Source organism: Xenopus tropicalis, chromosome 5 (genome assembly GCF_000004195.4).
Source record: "Xenopus tropicalis strain Nigerian chromosome 5, UCB_Xtro_10.0, whole genome shotgun sequence".
NCBI classification, from domain to species: domain Eukaryota; kingdom Metazoa; phylum Chordata; class Amphibia; order Anura; family Pipidae; genus Xenopus; species Xenopus tropicalis.
Window position 1 is genome coordinate 131293683 of NC_030681.2, and position 20703 is coordinate 131314385.

The 20703-nt window shown below is 44.8% G+C and overlaps 1 protein-coding gene across 2 annotated transcripts; it reads left to right on the forward strand.

The window, feature by feature from the left end:
- The first annotated feature begins 444 nt into the window (after window positions 1–444).
- Window positions 445–6101, forward strand: LOC116406467 (collagen alpha-1(I) chain-like). Of its 2 annotated transcripts, XM_031902645.1 has the most exons (3): window positions 448–1874; window positions 4365–4448; window positions 5415–6101. In XM_031902645.1, exons 1-3 carry the CDS (start codon window positions 638–640, stop codon window positions 6005–6007), a joined length of 1914 nt encoding a protein of 637 aa, XP_031758505.1. In that variant the 5' UTR covers window positions 448–637; the 3' UTR covers window positions 6008–6101. The 2 variants fall into 2 exon arrangements, with proteins under 2 accessions (XP_031758504.1, XP_031758505.1); XM_031902644.1 differs by having other exon boundaries at window positions 445–1874; window positions 4365–5508.
- Window positions 6102–20703: the final 14602 nt, after the last annotated feature.

Below are 20703 nucleotides of genomic sequence, written 5' to 3' on the forward strand. Positions count from 1 at the left end.
CAGATAGAATTGTCGCCCACAGCAAAAGAATTTTTGCGAGAGACAATTTTTTCTTTTGACACGCAACATTTTCGCCATTTCGCAAATCTTTTGAAAAATTCACAAATTTTTTGGTGAAGCGAAACGGCACAGATTCGCTCATCACTAAGAGGCACGCCTGCCTGGGTATGTCACACATAGGAAGGAGAATACAGATGCCCAGTAGAGATACTTCATCATGGCTGCTCTGCCATTCCACCAGGCTGAGAGAAGCGGATCCGCTTCCATACGGCACACAGAGCAGAACGGATTGGAGGTTGGAATGGAAAAAGTTCGCTTGCACGTTTTCCAGGCCGACCTCCGCTCCGCTCTTTGTGCCCACACTTATAGATAGGCACACAGAGGACCGTATGGAAGTGGATCCACTTCTCTCAGCCTGGCAGAAAAGTGCAGGGCATGAGAGCCCCGGAGCAGCAAGGTCGGAGGAGGGGCTGCATGACCCAGCCCAGCATCACTAGTGTGGGGATAGGTCAGTTAAGCTAAAAGGGGAGGGAGAATAAGGTGGGAGGAGAAGGGTATATAGGAGAGGTAGTGAGGGCTGGCTAGCCACCATTTTAGGTGATAGCAGCAGAGGAAAGATCAACAGCAGAGAACGACCATGGCTACCAACCTGGATGTGATGCTGGCCCAGATCAGAGCAGAAGCAGAGAGGAGAGGCGACGACTGGCTCAGGCAGTTCCTACCCAGCCAGGACGAACAGCAACCCACGACACCCACAAGAAGGCCCCGCAGATCCAGACCACCCACCAGGCTGAGCCCATCACCCCCGGTGCGCAGGAGAAGGCCGACTACCCCCAGCCCACAGCCATCCACCAGCATGGGCACAGGACGGAGCAGAGCCCCGAGAAGCAAGGGACCAGCCCCCAGCACCCCCCCGACCAGACAGAGGGACCCGGACACCCCAACAGGCAGACCACGTGGAGGAAGAATGGCGACTCGGCGCAGAGACGGAGGACCCGAGGCGAGCGGCGATGACGTCACCGACACGACCGGAGGCACTTCCGGGTCAACCATGCGGCTCCGGAGACAGGCCAGTACTGGGAGCCGGGAGGGAAGCAGCGCCATTCGGGCTGGGCAGGCAGAGGCGCCCGGGCCCCGGGGAGGTAGGGGGGCAGCAGCACGGGGGAGGCTCAGAGCGGGGGGGCCAGAGGGGGGAGATGCAGGGGCCCTGCGAGCAGCACCAAGTGGGGGAGGGGAGGCGGCGCCAACCCAGGCCACGTGCGGCACAGCATGGCCGCGGGCGGCCATGTCAGGAGCGGGGGGCGGGCCAGCCGGGCAGCAGAGCTGGGCCCAGGGAACAGCCCCAGACAGGGGGGGGGGAGCAGAAGCGGCCCAGGCCGCATGGCACACAGCCCATACTGGGGAATGCGGGCCCACCACTAGTGTGGCAGGGGCCCAGGGCCCACCAACAGCGGCCCAGGCCGCGTGGATCACCACAAGGCCCGGGGCAGGCCTTATGGGGAGCCCGACAGGGCAAGGGGGGTTGCCCACTACCACCCAGGAGGGTGGAGCTCTGGCGGGCTCGCCCGGGTACAGGCCCCCACAACCACCGAGGCAACTGGCCGGGCCAGCAGGGAGTGGCCAGGAGAGCCAGGGGTGGCCCCCAGCTCCCACAGGGGAGGCCAACCGGGCGGTGCCCACGGGCGCTGCGGCGGGGAGGGAGGGAACAACGGCTGCACACAGCGTGGCAGCCCAGGGTATGCCCCCCCCGCTTGGTTTCCAACAGGTGCCGGGACCAGGCAATGGCGACAACGGGATTCCGCAGCAGCAGCAGGGGATCACACCAGGAGCTTCAGGCCAAGACAGCGCAACCACAAACTACAACAGCAGCGCAGGTACGCACGACGGGCTACAAGGACGACAGCAAACGGTAACACACACTTCCCCAGCCACAGCTGGGACGGGCCACGCGGGGGGACAGGCGCTCGCAGCTTTCATAGACACTTTACGACAGCTCTTAGGACAATGGGATGGGAAAAGCCAAACACCGGGAGGGGCATCCAGCGCTGCAACACCAACTACAGAGCAAGCCACTATAGCACAAGGGTCAACAGGAGGCACAAGTAGCGTAGGGAACGGGGAGAAGCGGGGGGAAAAGCCAGTACCGCTCTCCGACTCAGCCAAAGGGCATGCTTATATTTGTTTCGAAGGTCCCTTAGGGTCTCACCTGAAACCAGAGGTGCGGGAAAAAATATGGAAGCGGGAATACGTAGATATATTTACGCTGCTACCCCTAGAGAGGTTTAATATCGATAAATTTGAAAAGGGAAAGGAGCATAGAAAGGAGGAGGATGAAGACAGGCGCCGCTACAGGCTTATACCCAGGACTTTCGGCAATTGGCTACAAGCCTTTGCCATCCTGGCTAGTGTAATTGGGGAAAAACACCCCGAGCATTGCTCAGCCCTGTTCTGCTACCTAGATGGAATCTGGGAGGCACACAGGGTCTATGGGGGCCTAGCTTGGCTACGCTATGACGAGCAATTTCGTCAGAGGATGGCAGTGAGACAGGATGTCAGATGGGACCACCGGGACATCGGCCTCTGGATGAGGTTGATGAACAACAAAGGGTATCAGGGGTATGGGGGCCCGGGGACGACGGGCCAGCAGCCCTTTCCAAATAGCTCCAGCGGGCAATCTTCCAGCCCAGCTGGGGCACACAAAAAAGGAGTTTGCTGGGCATTCAACGATAGCCAATGCAAATGGGGGGCATCATGCCGGTTCAAGCATGAATGCTCCCTGTGCGCTGGAGCACATCCACTCAGCAGGTGCTTCAAGAAAGGAAAAGGAACAGGGGGTAAGTTTAGGGAAGGCTTTGGAAAAGGGCCTGACGCCGGTGAGGCTAGAAGCGATGCTCCCATGGCTAAGTAAATACCCAGCCAGGGACAAAGCAGAATTACTACAAACGGGGTTTCGGGATGGGTTTAGGATCCCGGGAAGGGAGGGGTCACAAAGGGGTCAATTAAAAAACTTGAAGTCAGCTAACACCAACCCGGGGTTAGTAATAGAGAAGCTGCACAAGGAGGTGAGCTTGGGGCGCATGGCGGGCCCTTTCAAGGAACCGCCATTACACAACCTTAGAACATCCCCTCTAGGCCTGGTGCCTAAGAAGGAAGCCGGAAAATTCCGGCTTATTCACCACCTATCACACCCCAAAGGCACCTCAGTGAATGACGAGATTGATAAGGACTTAGTGAGGGTCTCGTATACCTCCTTTGATGAAGCAATACGTTTAGTAGGTAGGGCGGGACAAGGGGCACTGATGGCCAAGGCGGATATAGAGTCAGCCTTCCGGCTCCTGCCGGTACATTCGGAATCACTACACTTACTGGGCTGCTACTTTGAGGGACACTACTATGTGGACAGGAGTTTACCCATGGGCTGCTCCATATCCTGCGCATATTTCGAGGCTTTTAGCACCTTCCTAGAGTGGGTAGTTCGGGAGAAAGCAGGGGTTGAGTCAGTCATCCACTACCTGGATGACTTTCTCTGTGTCGGCCCACAACGCTCGAGCCTATGCGCAGTGCTCCTTGAGACACTGCAGGAGGTTGCGGAGCAATTTGGGGTACCGTTAGCACGGGAAAAAACGGAGGGCCCTATCACATGCTTAAAATTCCTGGGCATTGAGATTGACACGGTCAGGCAGGAATGCCGGCTACCCAGGGACAAAGTACTAACGCTAAAAGAGGAAGTAGGATACGCGAAGCAGGCTAAGAAGGTGACTTTAAAACAGCTCCAATCCCTCCTAGGTAAACTCAATTTTGCTTGCCGCATTATCCCCATGGGGAGGGCGTTTTCTAGGAGTCTATCCATGGCAACAGCAGGTATCAGGCACCCCCATCATTTTATAAGGCTTAATTCAGAACACAAAGCTGACCTAGCGGTCTGGAGCACCTTCCTCCAGGACTTTAATGGGAAAGTATATTGGCCAGAAGAGGTAGTAGAGAACACCGAGATCAGCCTATTCACAGACGCAGCAGGGGCGACAGGCTTTGGGGCATACTTGGCAGGCAAATGGTGCGCGGCTGGGTGGCCCCAGGAATGGGCCACGCGCAACCTAACAGGCAACCTAGCATTTCTAGAACTCTTCCCAATAATAGTGGCAGTAGAGCTTTGGGGTCGGGAGCTGTCCAACAAATCGGTTTTGTTCCGTTCAGACAACATGGCAACGGTCCTAGCGGTCAACAACCTAACTTCCTCTTCACGCCCGGTGCTAGCACTACTACGGCACCTGGTACTACGTTGCTTACAACTTAACATCAGTTTTAGAGCAAAACACATCCCAGGCGAAATTAATGAGATCGCTGACGCTTTATCTCGGTTTCAGTGGAACAGGTTCCGGGGGCTAGCGCCGGCAGCGGAGCAGGAGGGAGAGCGGTGCCCAGACCTTGTATGGAATCTGGTGCCTCAGGTATGATAGAATGGGTAAGGCGGTCGGTGGCCCCAAAAACGTGGAACGACTATAACAGAATATGGGAAGAATGGTCCCAATTAGAACGGGAAATGGGGGGAGCGGAGACTAATACAGAGAAGTTAGGCCTACTGGCGTGGCAGCTGTCCAGGGACTTTGAGGCAAATGTATCAATTAGTGTGGTAGAGAAAAAACTGGCTGCTCTAGCATTCCTATTCAAATTTAAGGGTTGGACAGATTTCACAAAGGACTTTGCGATTAAACAGGCAGTGAAAGGCTTTAAAAAAGGAAAAAAGTCCACAGATCATAGAAGACCAATCACGTTCAACATACTGGGGGGTTTATTTGACCAGTTAGGGGAGTTGGCCAACTCACCATTTGAAATAACGTTGTTCAAACTGGCTTTTTCATGGGCTTTCTTTGGGGCCTTTAGAATATCAGAGCTGGTTAGTCACAATAGAGCAGGGAATGGGGGGATCCTGGCAAGGGATGTCATTAGGTCAGAAGGGAGCGTGTCCATACTAATTAGAGATTCCAAGACAGACAAACAGGGGAAGGGGTTCCGGGTAGAGCTCTTTGGGATTCAGGGCCATCACACCTGCCCAGTGAGTTGCTTTGACAGCTATTACAGGATGAGACCTGACCAACAAGGCAGCTTGATGATCCACCAGGACGGCTCATCATTGTCCCGTTACCAGTTCATAGCCATACTCAAAAGGGCCCTGCAAGGGCTACAACTGGCTGTGAATGAGTATGGGAGCCACTCATTCAGGATAGGGGCCGCTACTGAAGCAGCAAGGTGGGGCTTGGGGGCAGATGTGATTAGGAGAATAGGCAGATGGGAATCCAGCAGGTTCAAGGCGTACGTTAGACCCACAAGAGTAGAGAGATAAGTTGCAAGGACAGGGAGGTTGGCAAAATATTTAAGTTCACGGTTTTGTATTAATTTGTTTTCCCCTCTTTCAGATGCCCTCCAGTGCAAAGTATGGCTAATGGGACACTCCTTCATACACTGGGCGGAAAGGAGGGCCTCAGTTCGCCATGCCAACCGCCAACTGGGTTTCCCAGTATCTCAGGTGAAACTACACTGGGTCAGTAGAAGAGGGCTCAGGTGGGACGAGATAGTACCCAGGGCAGTACAGAAAGCAAAGGAGTCGGGCCCGCCTAGTGTCATTTTAATCCACGCAGGGGGTAACGACTTGGGTCTGTGTCCCATGAAAGCTTTAATCTCCACCATTAGGACAGATTGTTTCAGGCTCAGATCACTGTTCGAAGGTTTAATTATCATATGGTCAGATATAATTCCCAGAACCCACTGGAGGGGAGCACGTTCACACAGGGCCATCAACAGGGTTAGAATAAAGGTAAATAAGGCAGTAGCAAGCAACGTACAGAAGAACGGGGGGCTAGTGGTCAGGCATAGGGAATTAGAGAATAACATGGCCTTTTTTCGCACAGATGGTATCCACCTGAATGAGGTTGGGTTGGATTTGTTTAATTTCAATTTACAGGAAGCCATCACATTGGCTTGGAAGTCATGGCGGCGTATGCAGAGCTGAAGGGGTCCAGCTCTGCATACTATGGCGGGTCCTTGTCAGTCTGCCGGGGAGGAAAGCTTGTTCTGGTATGCCAGATCAGGTAGAGTGGATGGTTTAACCCCTAAGGTGGGTGACCATTGGCGGATGGAATAAGAAAGGTGCGCTGAAAAGCGCTGGGTGGGTACTGAATGTGGCTAATTGGGAAAGGGGACCAGTTAGGTCCCGGAGTGGCGGCGGTTATCCTCCGAGCTAGGGATTTGGCGGCTGGAGGATAGCACGGCTCAAGGTGGTTGTGGAAGGGCAGACTGGCAAGGGGCTCGGGGTCAGTATTTCAGTTCGGTAATGTTTGCACTTGTTACATTGATGTATTGTTATATCTAAACATGTTATGTTTGTATTCAATTTTGCACTGTTTGTATTTATAAATAAAGCTGTGGCCACTATCATTCCAACAAATGATATCGTCACGCAGTTTTTATTGGTTAGTAAGGTGAGCGAGTGTAGGTGGATGCTTGGGTCATGAGAGCCCCGGAGCAGCAAGGTCGGAGGAGGGGCTGCATGACCCAGCCCAGCATCACTAGTGTGGGGATAGGTCAGTTAAGCTAAAAGGGGAGGGAGAATAAGGTGGGAGGAGAAGGGTATATAGGAGAGGTAGTGAGGGCTGGCTAGCCACCATTTTAGGTGATAGCAGCAGAGGAAAGATCCCCACCCACCCTCCCTTAGTTGGGGGTTGGTTCTATTGGGTTATGCCATTGATTCTAGACGTCACACATGTGGCCTTGGAGGGTCAGGGGTACACGGGTTAGCTAGCCAGTATAAGCGACATGGGGAATAGCAGGAAAGGACGCAAATGAGTAGCGTCATGGTACTTGTCACAGCTTTGGCGGGTCCTTGTCAGTCTGCCGGGGAGGAAAGCTTGTTCTGGTATGCCAGATCAGGTAGAGTGGATGGTTTAACCCCTAAGGTGGGTGACCATTGGCGGATGGAATAAGAAAGGTGCGCTGAAAAGCGCTGGGTGGGTACTGAATGTGGCTAATTGGGAAAGGGGACCAGTTAGGTCCCGGAGTGGCGGCGGTTATCCTCCGAGCTAGGGATTTGGCGGCTGGAGGATAGCACGGCTCAAGGTGGTTGTGGAAGGGCAGACTGGCAAGGGGCTCGGGGTCAGTATTTCAGTTCGGTAATGTTTGCACTTGTTACATTGATGTATTGTTATATCTAAACATGTTATGTTTGTATTCAATTTTGCACTGTTTGTATTTATAAATAAAGCTGTGGCCACTATCATTCCAACAAATGATATCGTCACGCAGTTTTTATTGGTTAGTAAGGTGAGCGAGTGTAGGTGGATGCTTGGGTCATGTACTCACACATACCTGTGATTCATAATAAGGCGGTGCTAATTTGCTCCTGCAATATAAGTTGTGCATAAGCTGTGGCATCACAATCACACTAGATTTATGATATAAAAAAAATGATTAATAGATTATTTAAGTCTGAATTGTAGTTAGATATTTTTCTTAGATACACTGTGCAAACTATAAAATACACAATCTGTCATCTTCTGTTGAAGGGGTTGCTAAATACTTTGGTGGATTTGTAAACAAGCTATATAAATCTGGCAAAGAAAATGTTCCATTGCGCACATTCTTCCCCTAAACAACTTTTATTACCTGTAGTAAAAATAGTGATATCACAAAGCGGATAAAGACAGTTATGCTGAAGATCCCTGTATTATGGGTAATGGTTTAACAAGTTTAGTATAAGTTTAAGTTTAGTTTAACAAGGCATAATAGAGCTCATATACATCCGTAAGTATACTTGCAGTCCCTGTACTTACCCTGCATTCTGTTGTGTATAAAACCATTTTAATTAAGCTTATGTCAAATGTGCTCCTTGTCCTTCTGTATAGTTGTGCTCTGTGCCGCTTAGTCCTTCCTGCCTTCTGTTCCACATTAAGCGCTGCTTAGTTGACACAAGGGGACCCTGGGGCCACCACCTCCAGACCCAGCAGTAGCTCTAGGTTGGCTCAGCACTCTGTGTCAATCAGCGCAGTTCAGTTGCACCACCAGAAATTACACCAGGCTGACTTAAAAAAATATTTGCGGCAACTGCCCCTGATTTGCAACAATTGCAGTAGGCAATTATTGCAAATTGCATTGCATTATTGCATCAAGAACATTGCTTCTTTGCAACTTCAATGATACCAAATTTATGTTTGATAAAACACTGCATTGTGGTGAAAAAAAATGGCGTTAGAGCTTGAAATTGCACTTTGCTCACTGCACATGTGGATGTACATGTATCATATTAAATATGTCCCTCCCCCACTATTTTCATAGCTCATATGTTCAGCGGGCAATTATCATCTAGACCAGTGCTGTCCAACTGGCGGCCCGCGACCACCCTCTGTGTGGCCCCCCACCTGTCTGGCTGCTTTGATGGCTTACCTTTGAGTAAGCATTAAATGGTATCAGTACTGAGATTAACTGCCCCCCTGCATGGTTCTCACCTCAGATTCAGGCTGTAATCCCTCTGTATTGTTTAAACATGTAATCCCCTGTACTGTTCACACCTTTTAATACCTGCATTGTTCACCCCCTGCAGTGTTCACACCTCAGGCTCAGACTGTAATCACCCCCATTGTTCACTTCTTCACACCTCAGACGTAGGCATGGATTCACGGTGACTTTCCACATTTCGCCATTGGCAGATTGCTTTTTAAAACAGGCATTGAAATTCGGCGTGCATCAAAAAAAATTGCACACGTAAAAAAAAATGTCACTCATCATTTTTTGACGTGCAACATTTTCCCTGTTTCGCTAATTTTTTGCTGATTCCTCTACAGGGAGACCTGGTGCTATGTAGGTACACCACAGCCATTAAGGGTTGTGAATCTGTGGCCCAGATTATTCAGGTTAAAGAAGCCTAAAATTGGCTATACACCATAAGCTCCACTGGTTTGCTGACCCCAATCTTGCCACTGCTATGCCCACCTAAGATGGGTGATATAGGAGTAATTCAGTCACTGGCCCGAGGGGCAAATTATTGAATTACAGTGACGGGAGTAGGACCTGTGGGAGCAATTTGATGGGAAAATCAAACCTGACCAATTTTAGGTCAGATGGGATAGGGAGACTCATCAATGGTCCCCATACATGGACAAATAAGCTGCCGAATCTGTCTAGAGGACCCTAATCAGCATCTACCCTTGTGTGGCTACCTTAAGGGACCATTATTTAAAGAGTTAAATCTGCTGGTTCGTTACAGTATGGTGAAAGATAACGTCATTGTGACCTGTCATTACATAACTTGTCATTATGTAAGAAACAACCCACACTTCTAGGGATATGATCACTTCTAGGCTCTGCGCAAAGCTCACACGAGGCTGAGAAAATGTAAAGAGCCCCCAAGGGCTTGGAAATATGTGGGCTGCTAAATGGCAACATCCTGCCCTTCACATTATAAAATATTTCCTGCAAAATATAGTGTTTAGCTGTGGGATTAGCAGTTCTTTCTTATCCAGGGACGTGCAGCCTGCTGCTCAGTTTACTACAACTTCTCCTTTATAGAAAGCTGATTGGTAGAGGATAGAGGGATTTAGAAGCCTATTATATATTGGTAAATGAGAAGGACATCTGGTCAAACATATATAACTACCAGTCAAGGTAACAACTAACCCATTAACCAAGAGTGAATTTTCTGCTCCAGGCCTGCATTCTCAGAACAGCCTTACTGTATGTATAACTTGCAACCAAACCCCCACCCCAGGAATTTTTGCAGAAAATATGTTTCCCCCCTCAGATTTCAGAGATTGTTTCTGGAAAATCCAGTAAAATGAAATTGAAGAACACGTCAGGACCAATGTGTTGCCTTCTATTATCAACAGAAAGAGCCCGAAGCTAAAAGCTTAGATTCGCGAAACTGTGAAAAATTCATGAAACGGTGAGAATGTCGTGCTTCAAAAAAATTTGTCACCCGCGGCTATTATTTTGTCGCCTGCAACTATTCTTTTGTTGCCTGCGGCTATTCTCTTTTCGGCCGCGGCTATTCTTTTGTCGCCCATGACTATTCTTTTGTCGCCCACGGCTATTCTCTTGTCGCCCGCGGCTATTATTTAGTCGTCTGCCCAGCCCGGGCAACATTGGCTCAGTCACCTTCCTGGACTTAGGGTTCCCACTTCCTTCCTCTTCTGTCTGGGTGCTGGCAAAAGATGCGGGAGGGCCCCAGGTACAGCAGACCACTATGTGGCAGGGGTAAAGCTGGGGGCTCTAAATCCATAGACAGCAGCGACATAGGGGCCAATTCACTTAAGGCCAAAAAAATGAGTGATATTTATAGCATGCTTTAAAAATCACTTCTTATATTTTGAGAATTAACAATCGATTCACTAAAAGGACACTTGTCTGAATTAAGAAGCAATGTTATTGTCGTTATGTATCTGGCGATGACATATTTTTAAGCGATATTATATTAATGCGTTATTTCATAGCACGATATTACGCACGTAACCGTTGCTTTCTGAAAACTACTGTTCTGAAAATGCCCATTTCCCTGCAAACTGGCGGCTGCATCACTCTAGGGCCAACACAGACTTGAATAAATCCCACTGCAAACTCCATCTTGTCACCACAGACAATCACCAGCTGCAATTTTGTTTAGTAACGCCTACTCCTGGGAGGTGGTAAGTTTCACAGTAATTATCGCCACATTTTATGCTTTTAATGCTTTATTTGTGTTTGAGAATTATGTGTTAGTATTATTTCTATTCGATAATTACCTCAATGCGATAGAAATAACACTTTGCGATAACCAGGATTTTTGCGCATGCAATATGAGCGGTAACGCATGCAAAATGACTTTGACGAATTGGTACTTAATTATCAAACATGCATAAAACTATGCGTTAAGCGTTAACGACCTTTAGTGAATCAGCCCCATAGTTTCCATGTGTTTTTTCTAGGGCACGGGGGTTATTGAGCCCCAGGGCCTTATTGTTTCCCCACTCTACTTGTTGCCTAGAGGTAGTTGACCTAGCCAAGGTAAATTAACTAGTTAAAATTAGTTTAGTGCTCACAGAACGATTTGTGGCAGGCAGAGCCTTCTGCTTACAGATTGTAAATGTTACAGTCTTTGATACGGCTTTCTGACTCCGATCAGGCCTGTATGTATTGGTGCTATCCATAATATACTGATTATATTCACCTTCACTTACAGCTCAAGAATGGGCCGAGCAATCAAACAACCTCACAGACACAAAAGCTCATTTACACGGCACTGCATGAAAGTTCTCCATCTCTAATAAGTCACTTGATAAAGTCAGACTCTCCCCACTGTGCCTCTGTAACAGAAAGCTCTGAGATACAGGAATGCCGGTTTCCATGGAGCCCTTTTTAAGAAAACAATACATTTTTGACCGGTTTCCTTTTTCTCTGTAATAAAACATTACTTTGTTCTTCACGGAAACTATGCTGCGTGAATCCTTGTCAAAACACCTCCATTGTGAGTTTGCAATGTTTAGATTTTTTAGTAGCCTTAAATAGGGTGTTCCCCTTAACTTTTAGTATGTTCTAGAATGGTCAATTTTTAGTAAACTTTAAATTTGGTCGTAATTTTTTATTTTGTATAGTTTTTAATAGTAATTATTTGCCTTTTTTTCTGATCCTTTCCAGCTTTCAAATGGGGGTCACGGTCAGTGTCACAGCCCAAAAACTATTGTTATTGTTTCTTTTTATTACTTATTATACTATTCAGGTACAGGTATGGGATCCCTTATCCGGAAACCTATTATCCAGAAAGCTCCGAATTACGGAATGCCCGTCTCCCATAGACTGCATTTTAATGTAATAATTCAGAATTTTAAAACTGATTTCCTTTTTCTCTGTAATAATAAAACAGTACCTTGTAATTGATCCCAACTAAGATATAATTAATCCTTATTGGATGCAAAACAATCCTGTTGGGTTTAATTAATATTTTATTGATTTTTTAGTAGACTTAAGGTATGGAGATCCAAATTACGGAAAGACCCCTTATCCAGAATACCCTTGGTCCCGAGCATTCTGGAAAACGGGTCCTATACCTGTACTCTTCAATCCTTATTCCAGTAGCATAATAGAACTATCCACTACCTGAAGGCCTCTTTTTCTCATAGATGTCAAGGACCAAAAACAAATAGAAAACCAAGGGGCATAAATCCAGATTAAAAACCAGATTAAAAATGTCCTTCCTTCACTGACATTATGATAGTTAGTGGTGTGAAGGGATTAAAACACGAAAATCATTCCTTGGTGTTACTGATTTGAAATGTTTTGGGTAACTTCAGGCGATTACAAATTTGTACCATGGTATTACTGTGCTAAATAATATACCTATTCTCCATATTTTCATTTTTTTGCTTTGTGAATAGTGATGAGCGAATCTGTACCGTTTTGCTTAGCCATAAAATTCGCGAAAATGGCAAAAAAATTAGTGAAATGGCAAAAAATCGGCATTTGTTGTGCAACTGTTTTGTCGCTTGCGTCTTTTCTTGCCACAGGTTTTTGGCACTACTAATTTGACGCTACCGCGACCGTACAACAAATTTTCCTGCTGCAAATTGTCACGCCAATTCACTGCAAATCTATGCCTGCCAAAAAAATTCACTCATCACTATTTGTGAATTACTTTGTATTTGTGATCTCAGTAACCCTGGAATTCTGGGGGAAAACCCTACATTGTGGTGGAAAAACATGGCAATTATGCTCACTGCATTTGCTGTCTTGCTGATACATGTACCCTAATATTTATTAGTGTAGAGCAGGGGTTCCCAACCTTAATTTACCTGTGAGCCACAATCAAATGTGGAAAACAACAAAAGCATGAAAAATGTACCTGAGGGTACCAAATAAGGGCTGTGACTGGTTATACTTGATCCCAACTAAGATATAATTAATCCTTATTGGGGGCAAAACAATCCTATTGGGTTTATTAATATTTAAATGATTTTTAAGGAATGGAGATCCAAATTACAGAAAGATCCCTTATCAGCAAAACCCCAGGCCCTGAGCATTCTGGATAACAGGTCCCATACCTGTACACTTGAAGACAATTCTTTTTCCATGTCAATAAATACGCGTATGCCATCTAATACTTCTCGTCAATGTAATTTTTTACCTAGACTTTTTAAATCAATATTCTGGCAAATATGCAACAGTAACTCTGTATGTCCAATGTATAAAAACCCACTTATTGTACAGCGTTGCGGAATATGTTGGCACTTTATAAATACATTTTAATAATAATATTCATGATTTAGGCACTACCTAAAACACTGAAAACAGAAAAAAAATGTTGTAATAAATAATGAAACTCCCACTATTATTATTATTATTAACATTTATTTATAAAGCGCCAACATATTCCGCAGCGCTGACTATTCTTTAAAATAGAAACAGGCAGGCACTCCGGAGTGCCTGCCTGTTTCTATTTTGATTTTCCCATGATGGCTCCCTATGCTGAAAGGTCTGGGGCATGAGCACCTGGACCCACCGTCACTGTGGGTAAGGAATATTTGTACATTTAACTAAGTGTGATCATCCTCCTATTGTCCCTGGATTGCTGACTATTCTTTATTAACATTGGCACAAGTATAAAAATAATGGGAACAATTTTGACAGAGAATTTTTCATAAATGTAAAAAATTCTTTGTACTTATGCAATTCTGTACAAGAAATAAAAAACTTGACCTTTAGTGAATTTGCCCTTAGAAAGGAATGTCAGAAATTTTTAGGAGCTCCAGTGTTCTTGACACAAGCAAAAACAGTAAACAATAAAGCAAAGGTAGTGGGAAGCAGTAAACCTTTAAAATACAACTAAAGCAGAAATAAAGAAGAAGGGGAGAAATATTGCACATGATGTTTTGGGCTTGTGTACCAGGTCATGGCAATTCAATTAATTACTGAATGCACCTAATAGCCACAAAAAAATGTAGAGACATAAAAATGTTTTCGTTTGCTTAGATTACAGGCTTATTTTTCACAGGATATTAAGAATTAGGGATGTAGCGAACCTCAAAAAAAAAGTTCGCGAAAGCGTTCGCGAACTTATGCCAAAAAGTGCGCATATTCGCGAACTTTGCGAACCCCATAGACTTCAATGGGAAGGCGAACTTTAAAACCTAGAAAAGCCATTTCTGGCCAGAAAACTGATTTTAAAGTTGTTTAAAGGGTGCCACGACCTGGACAGTGGCATGCAGGAGGGGGATCAAGGGCAAAAATTTCTCTGAAAAATACTTTGTTGACACAGCGTTGCGTAAAACCGCAAAGGCAGCTGGCAGACCTAGCGGAAATACGCGGCGTTTTTTGCTATTTCGCACTATTAGCACCATGGAAACGGGATTTGCTGAAAAACACCTTGTGTGGCTTGTGCGGTGCTTTTAGGCCGAGAAAAAACGCAGCGGAAAAACACCACGCAAACCCAAATTGCGAACATATGCGAAAAGTTCGTGAACTTGCGAACACCCGATGTTCGCGCGAATTAGTTCGCCGGCGAACAGTTCGCTACATCTCTATTAAGAATGAAGGCTCCGGTGCTGATACGGATACTGACTTGGAAGAAGGACAGTCCGACACTAGACTGTGGTTTGACCAAATGTTAAAAGAAAAGCAAGTTTATGCCCCAACAAATAATCATGCTGTTGAGAGCTTTATTAAAGTAGTGGAAAGAGATGTGGCCAAACTGAAGTGGCCCCATAAGTGGAGACTTATAAACAACCTTAATAAAGCTGAAAGGGAAGCTTTGTATTCTTTAGAGAATGACGTTACTATTAAGCCGGCCGATAAGGGCGGGGCAATAGTGATAATGTATAGCCAAGCATATAGGAGGGAGGCACTGAAACAACTAGAAAATAGTGAACATTATAAATTACTTACTAATTATAATTGATGAGTTCTTGGAAGTCTGTTAAAAGAGGACATTATCCCTAATAAATTGAAACACTTCTTAAGGGTTGATTTTTTAATTATGCCAGCATTTTACTAACGTCCTAAGATCCATAAGTATTTGCAGCAACCCCCTGGACGCCCTATTGTCGCAGGAATGTCATCTCTGCTACAACCACTGTCTGTTTTTTTAGACAGTGTTTTGAGTTCTAAAGTATTTGAAATACGATCCTTTGTAAAAGATACTACCAACTTTATAAATAAAATCCAGAATATTCTGAATATACCCACTACTGTGCTATTGTGCACGACGTATGTCACATCACTCTAAATGTCAATTCTCCATGATTTAGGTATCGAGGATTTGAGGAAAGGTATGTGTATAATAATGGACAATAAGGACCCTCCATCCTGATATGGCTTCATTACATTGACGATTATTCTTTATTTGGAAGGGCTCCATAGAAGCATTGATGGAGTTCAATGACTATTTGAATTCAAGACTGCCTACTATAAGTTTCTCCTTGGAGTTTGATTCCAATACAGTGAATTTTCTTGATGTGATGATTAACTTGAGAGATGGTCACATACACACTTTTACCATCACAGACATTTACCGTAAAACCACAGATAAAGTTACATATTTGGACCCATCCAGCTTCCATTCTCGATCATTAATTGATAGGCTGCTGTTTAGTTAATTGTTAAGGGTAGGGAGAATTGTCGAAGATAATGATTTATTCAATCAGAGCAATGCAAATGATTGCTAACTTTGAGAAAAGGGGATATGGCAATAAGAAACTGCATCGGACATAGAATATGTGTATGGCATCTTACAGCAGCCCCCCTGGTATTTGGCAGAATCCACAGGTTGCCAGTCTGGGCCTGCCAACTCCCTGGCTGTATAAGCTCCTGTCCTGTCCAGAGTAATTCTAGTCTAGGAAATAAGAGTAAATATTGATATATTTTGGGGATATGGCAATGAGAAACTGCATCAGACATTTGGTAGAGTCAAAACACTAAATAGGATGGACTTGCTACAAAAGAGGGTGAAAGAACCCACAAATAGATTGCCCTTTGTTACTACCTTTTCTCTACAGTCAGGATCTGTGATCTGTGCCCTTGTGGCAAACTATATGTTGGTGAAAGTACACGGGCCCTAACGAAACGGATAGGTGAACACAGAAGTGATCGGTTGCTAGGCATTTCTTAGCTGAGAGACATCAGGTGCGCCAGTTACAATTATTGGGTATCGACTGAATAAAGATCCCAAAGAGAGGTGGGAACAGAGAACTACTTCTTAAGCAAAGAGAGTTAGAGTGGATTTATAACCTTGATACTGAAGCTCCAAAGGGGATGAATGAGGAGAAATAACTTTCACTGTTCTTTTAAGATGGGTTTTATAGGCCCTTGGTAGCTCTCCCTTTATAAACTATGACCTCAGCTTGTGTGTGTATATTTGGGAAATGTTTTTAATTCTGATGTATTTATTGTTGTTTTTTAATATATTTATATAGTACACATATTGGGTGAACTGCTTTGACAATGTTTTATCTTGGATTCTCTTCTTGGTGAATGGGACAATCCCATCACTGAAAATTGGTTCTTATTTGTCCACCATTATGTCACTATTGGCAATTCCAGATTCACTGAGTGGGAGGACTACTTCAATTGCGATATTATTGACAGTATATATTTATGTATTTATATGACACTTTTGTATTGACACTTCTGCACTTTGTGTATTTATTATAATAATATGAAGGTATTGTCTGTAAACACATCACATGTTTTGCTATGGGAACAAAACCTTTAGAACTGTTATGATTTCTTTGGAATAGAATATTTCTTCGTTTTAAAGAGAAAAAAAAATTCCGCTGATAATTACATTTTTTTTGACTCTTTGTTAAAAATGTTCTGTACCCAATTTTTACATATGATGTGTATTTTCTACCAAATGGAATAATATACATTGTGTATTGTTAATATTATTGGTAAATGTCAGGAGTTATATTTTTGTATAAAGTATTTGTATGGCACCCTTGCTATGAGTTAGCCAGAAACCATGTTTCCAGCTTTTTCCTTTGATATTGGCCAGTTTTGGCACACAACTATTCTGTCACGCAACAATTCCGATACACGACAATTCTGATGCGCAACAATTTTTTTTTACACATCTTTAATGTTGATATCAGCGGAAATTACATAACGGAAGTGACAAAAATGAAGAAAACAGCAGCACTCCAGTTGTTTTGAAAATGTGAATCTTTACTCAAGTGCCAAAGGCAATGTTTCGGGCTTCACTCCAGCCCTTTATCAAGCCTTACATAACGGAAGTGACGTTACTTGCTTTTTTCACTTGTTCCAAACGAGGTCTGTCTTATGGGTATTTAAACTTGCATAGAATGCCCATCAGAACCCCCTTGACCAGGGTTGGACTGGGGGGTGAAGGGCTCACTGGGGCTCCCGCCCCAGGGGCACTGCAGGTGTCCCCTAACCCCTCTTGCAGGGCACCCCACCCGACGTCCTACTCAGAGCGCGTAAATTTAACGCGTCAGGGGTGGAGTGGTCAGGCAAGGGGAGCGCTGCAAGAGTCGGGTCTGGGCTGCTGGGGCCCACCGGGACACCGGGGGCCCAATACAATCCTGCCCTTGACAAAGGACTGTGTTCCGAAACGTTGGGGTTTTCCACACGTGTCTGCTTTTTCTGTTTTATTACATTTGGTCCAGCTGGTGGTATGTATATTATGCATTGTAATTGTGTTTACTCTGTTGTGAATATTTACCATCTAAAGAGAATTATATGTTACATATACCATTTGCTGCCTTTTTGTGGCTAGTAGGTGTGCATTGAGTAATTGATTTGCATTACTATTCCATTTGCCCCTATGTGGGCTTTAGCAATTGTGGTGTGCCCTCCAAAACTGTTTGTACCAGGTCATGGCAACCCTGGCCCTTTGGCTATGCAGATCTGTGCCTCCAAATATTCATGCAGCCCATTGTACAAACATTGGACTTACACCTCAGAGATAGTGCCTCAACGACTTTAGAATTCGCATATTCCCAGCAACCATGTTGGTGTCCATGAATAAATGTAATTAATAAAATATCAACCCAAAACAAGCAGGCATCTAGTCTTTCAAATTAATCCTGCCAGAATCTTATCATAGGAGCATCCTGGTAGATTGGTTGTGTAAAGATAAGTTTAAACCTATGGGGCAGGTATGGGGTCAAATGCAGCCCCCTCATTTGCCTGCCAACTCCCTGGCTGTATGAGGTCCTGTCCTGTCCACAGTAATTCTAGTCTAGGAAATAAGAGTAAATATTGATATATTTTGTGTTTATGGTTACTCCCTCCTATCTTCATAACATTGTTTCCCTTCCCCTACTTCACTTTACAGTATCGAAATCTGCTGATGTCATTAAAGTTTCTTCTGCTTAATGGGTTTTTTTTGTTTGTTTGTTTTGCTTCTGCTGCAAAATCAGAACTTTTACAGAAAGAAATTGAATTCCATGCACTGCATACAGGAACAAACTATAACATGTACAAATGTTTATTTTCCCATTAGCAGATCAATTACTAAATACTTTTCTTATATTAAGATAGTCTGTTCTGCTAAGTAGTTGCTTTACGTATAGCCATAACTTTTGTTTGTCTGTACCAAAACCAACACCAGCAATTTAGAGAAAACAATTAATTTTAAGACCCAGGCAAACAACTTTCAAAGTTGTCACAGGAGCTCCCCATCTTGGGTTTTGTTAGCCGTGTCAGTAACACTACACATGCTCAGTGTGCCCTGGGCAGCTGTTGAGAAGCTAAGTTTAGGGGTTGTTGCAAATTATCAAGCAAAAAATGAGGTTTGTGTGTCATAGAAGCGAATGCTACAGGGCTGAATTTTATATTCTGATGCACAGATTTCAGAGCTGCAATGTAGTAATTATCTGTATTAATTACTAATCAGCCTTATATTGTATATGCTTATATAGTGGGTCCCTAAGCTCGGGAAAGTGACAGGAGCACAGAGCATGTGCAGGGAATCAGCAGAAAAGAATATGGGGGGATACTGGGGGCATTTTAGAATCCAAAGATCTTCTTTGGGGTCAAATGCAGCCCCCTCATTTGCTTACCTTGAAGCCTCCATAAAGCAGTATAAACAGACTTACATTTACCCCAAGCTAGTGACTGTACTTGCAGTATTTATAGAAAAAGGGAAGAAGGAACAGCAAGGAGGAGTGGAAAATGTAAGGAAAGTGGGCATAGAGGGATATAATGATGAGCTGAGAACAGTGCCAGGCCAAGGCGGCTGGGCACCCTAGGCAATCCAGCTTTTCCCAGCATATTCACGATTCACATGCGCTGACAACCAGGGGGATGGGAGCATTGAGGGTCTAGAGTAGGGGTGCAGAAGAGGTACTTGTCTAGTGCCCCACCACCTCTGTGGGCTAGGCATGTGTGTCTTCTGCCTCCCCTAGTCCCAGTCCTGGCTGAGGAAGTGGGAATGTTCTCAAAGAACGCATTTAAAGTAAGGAAAGCCCTTGAGCTCTAAACGCAGCCATGACAGGGAATGAGAATGACCAGCAGCCAGATTACACTGGTTTATGTTTAAAGTTTGGCAGAATTAGATGTAGCTGTGATTGGGTGAGAAGCAATGAGTCAAGGCGGGGTAAGCTGGGCTGGGGGGGGGGTGGAGAAGGATAGGGATGTGATGTCACAAGAGAAGCAGTTCATTTCCTATCTTCTGAGCAGGTAGAAACATCCCACCCACCCTCCCCTCTTTTTTTGCATATTTTGTAAAATGCCAGGATGTTATCTATTAATAACCGAATGTGGATGTTTTCCTGTATGCATTGTTATACTGTGGTTTCTGTAATGTTATACAGTACAAATGAGAGTCTGCATGGTATCATTTATGTTAATTGAATGTCAAATTCATGCAGCTTCAGGCTGGTTTTTTTTGCCTTCCTCTGTATCAAAACAGTGGATATATGGTAATGTATTTTAAGTTTATTTGCCACAGCAGCGGTAGGACCTTGCCAGAGCAGTGCACAGGAAATTTTAGCAGAGGGAGAAAGGAGCTTCTTTCCTTTGACAGTACGGTGGGTTGATTGATACAGATGCTACTACTGCTTGTGCTAGGTGACAGCCTGCTTGGATTTCCTATCATCAAGACACTGCAGATTCAGGAGCGGCAGCAGGGCTGCTGAACTTCTATCATGGTAGGAGATGCAGCTCCTGCTGGTAGCAGAGTTTGGGGCCATCCTCTCTGTAGGTAGAGGCAGCCTAATACTCAGTGGTGGATATAATAACATAGTGCTGATCTCAAGTCTTCAGTAAGGAATAGCAGATCATAGTAGTGATCTCTTATGGAATTCTGGCTTTGAATATTGCCTTAGGGTGAGGCTGGCAAGGTCCTGTTTATTTGATAAAGGTCAATTGAGGATTCCTCTTTAAAGCAAATGCAACTATGACTTAAATGACTGTATCTATTTATATTTCCAAACTAGGCGAACCACCACCTTTTTAATTGCCTTCTCCTGCATTTTTGCTTGATTATCTGTTTTACAAATGCAGATTCAGCATGATTTCAATTCAAAGGGGGAAAAATGAGGGCGCTAAATGGGAATAACTGAGTTCTCAGAATGTAATTCTAGTCTAGGAAACAAGAGAATATTAATGTATTTTGTGTTCATGGTTACTTCTTCCTTTATCTTTCTATCTTAACCTTGTTTCCCTACCCCTTCAATTTTTTTTTATCTTACCATTAACAGATACATAGCTAAATACTTTTGTTATATTAAG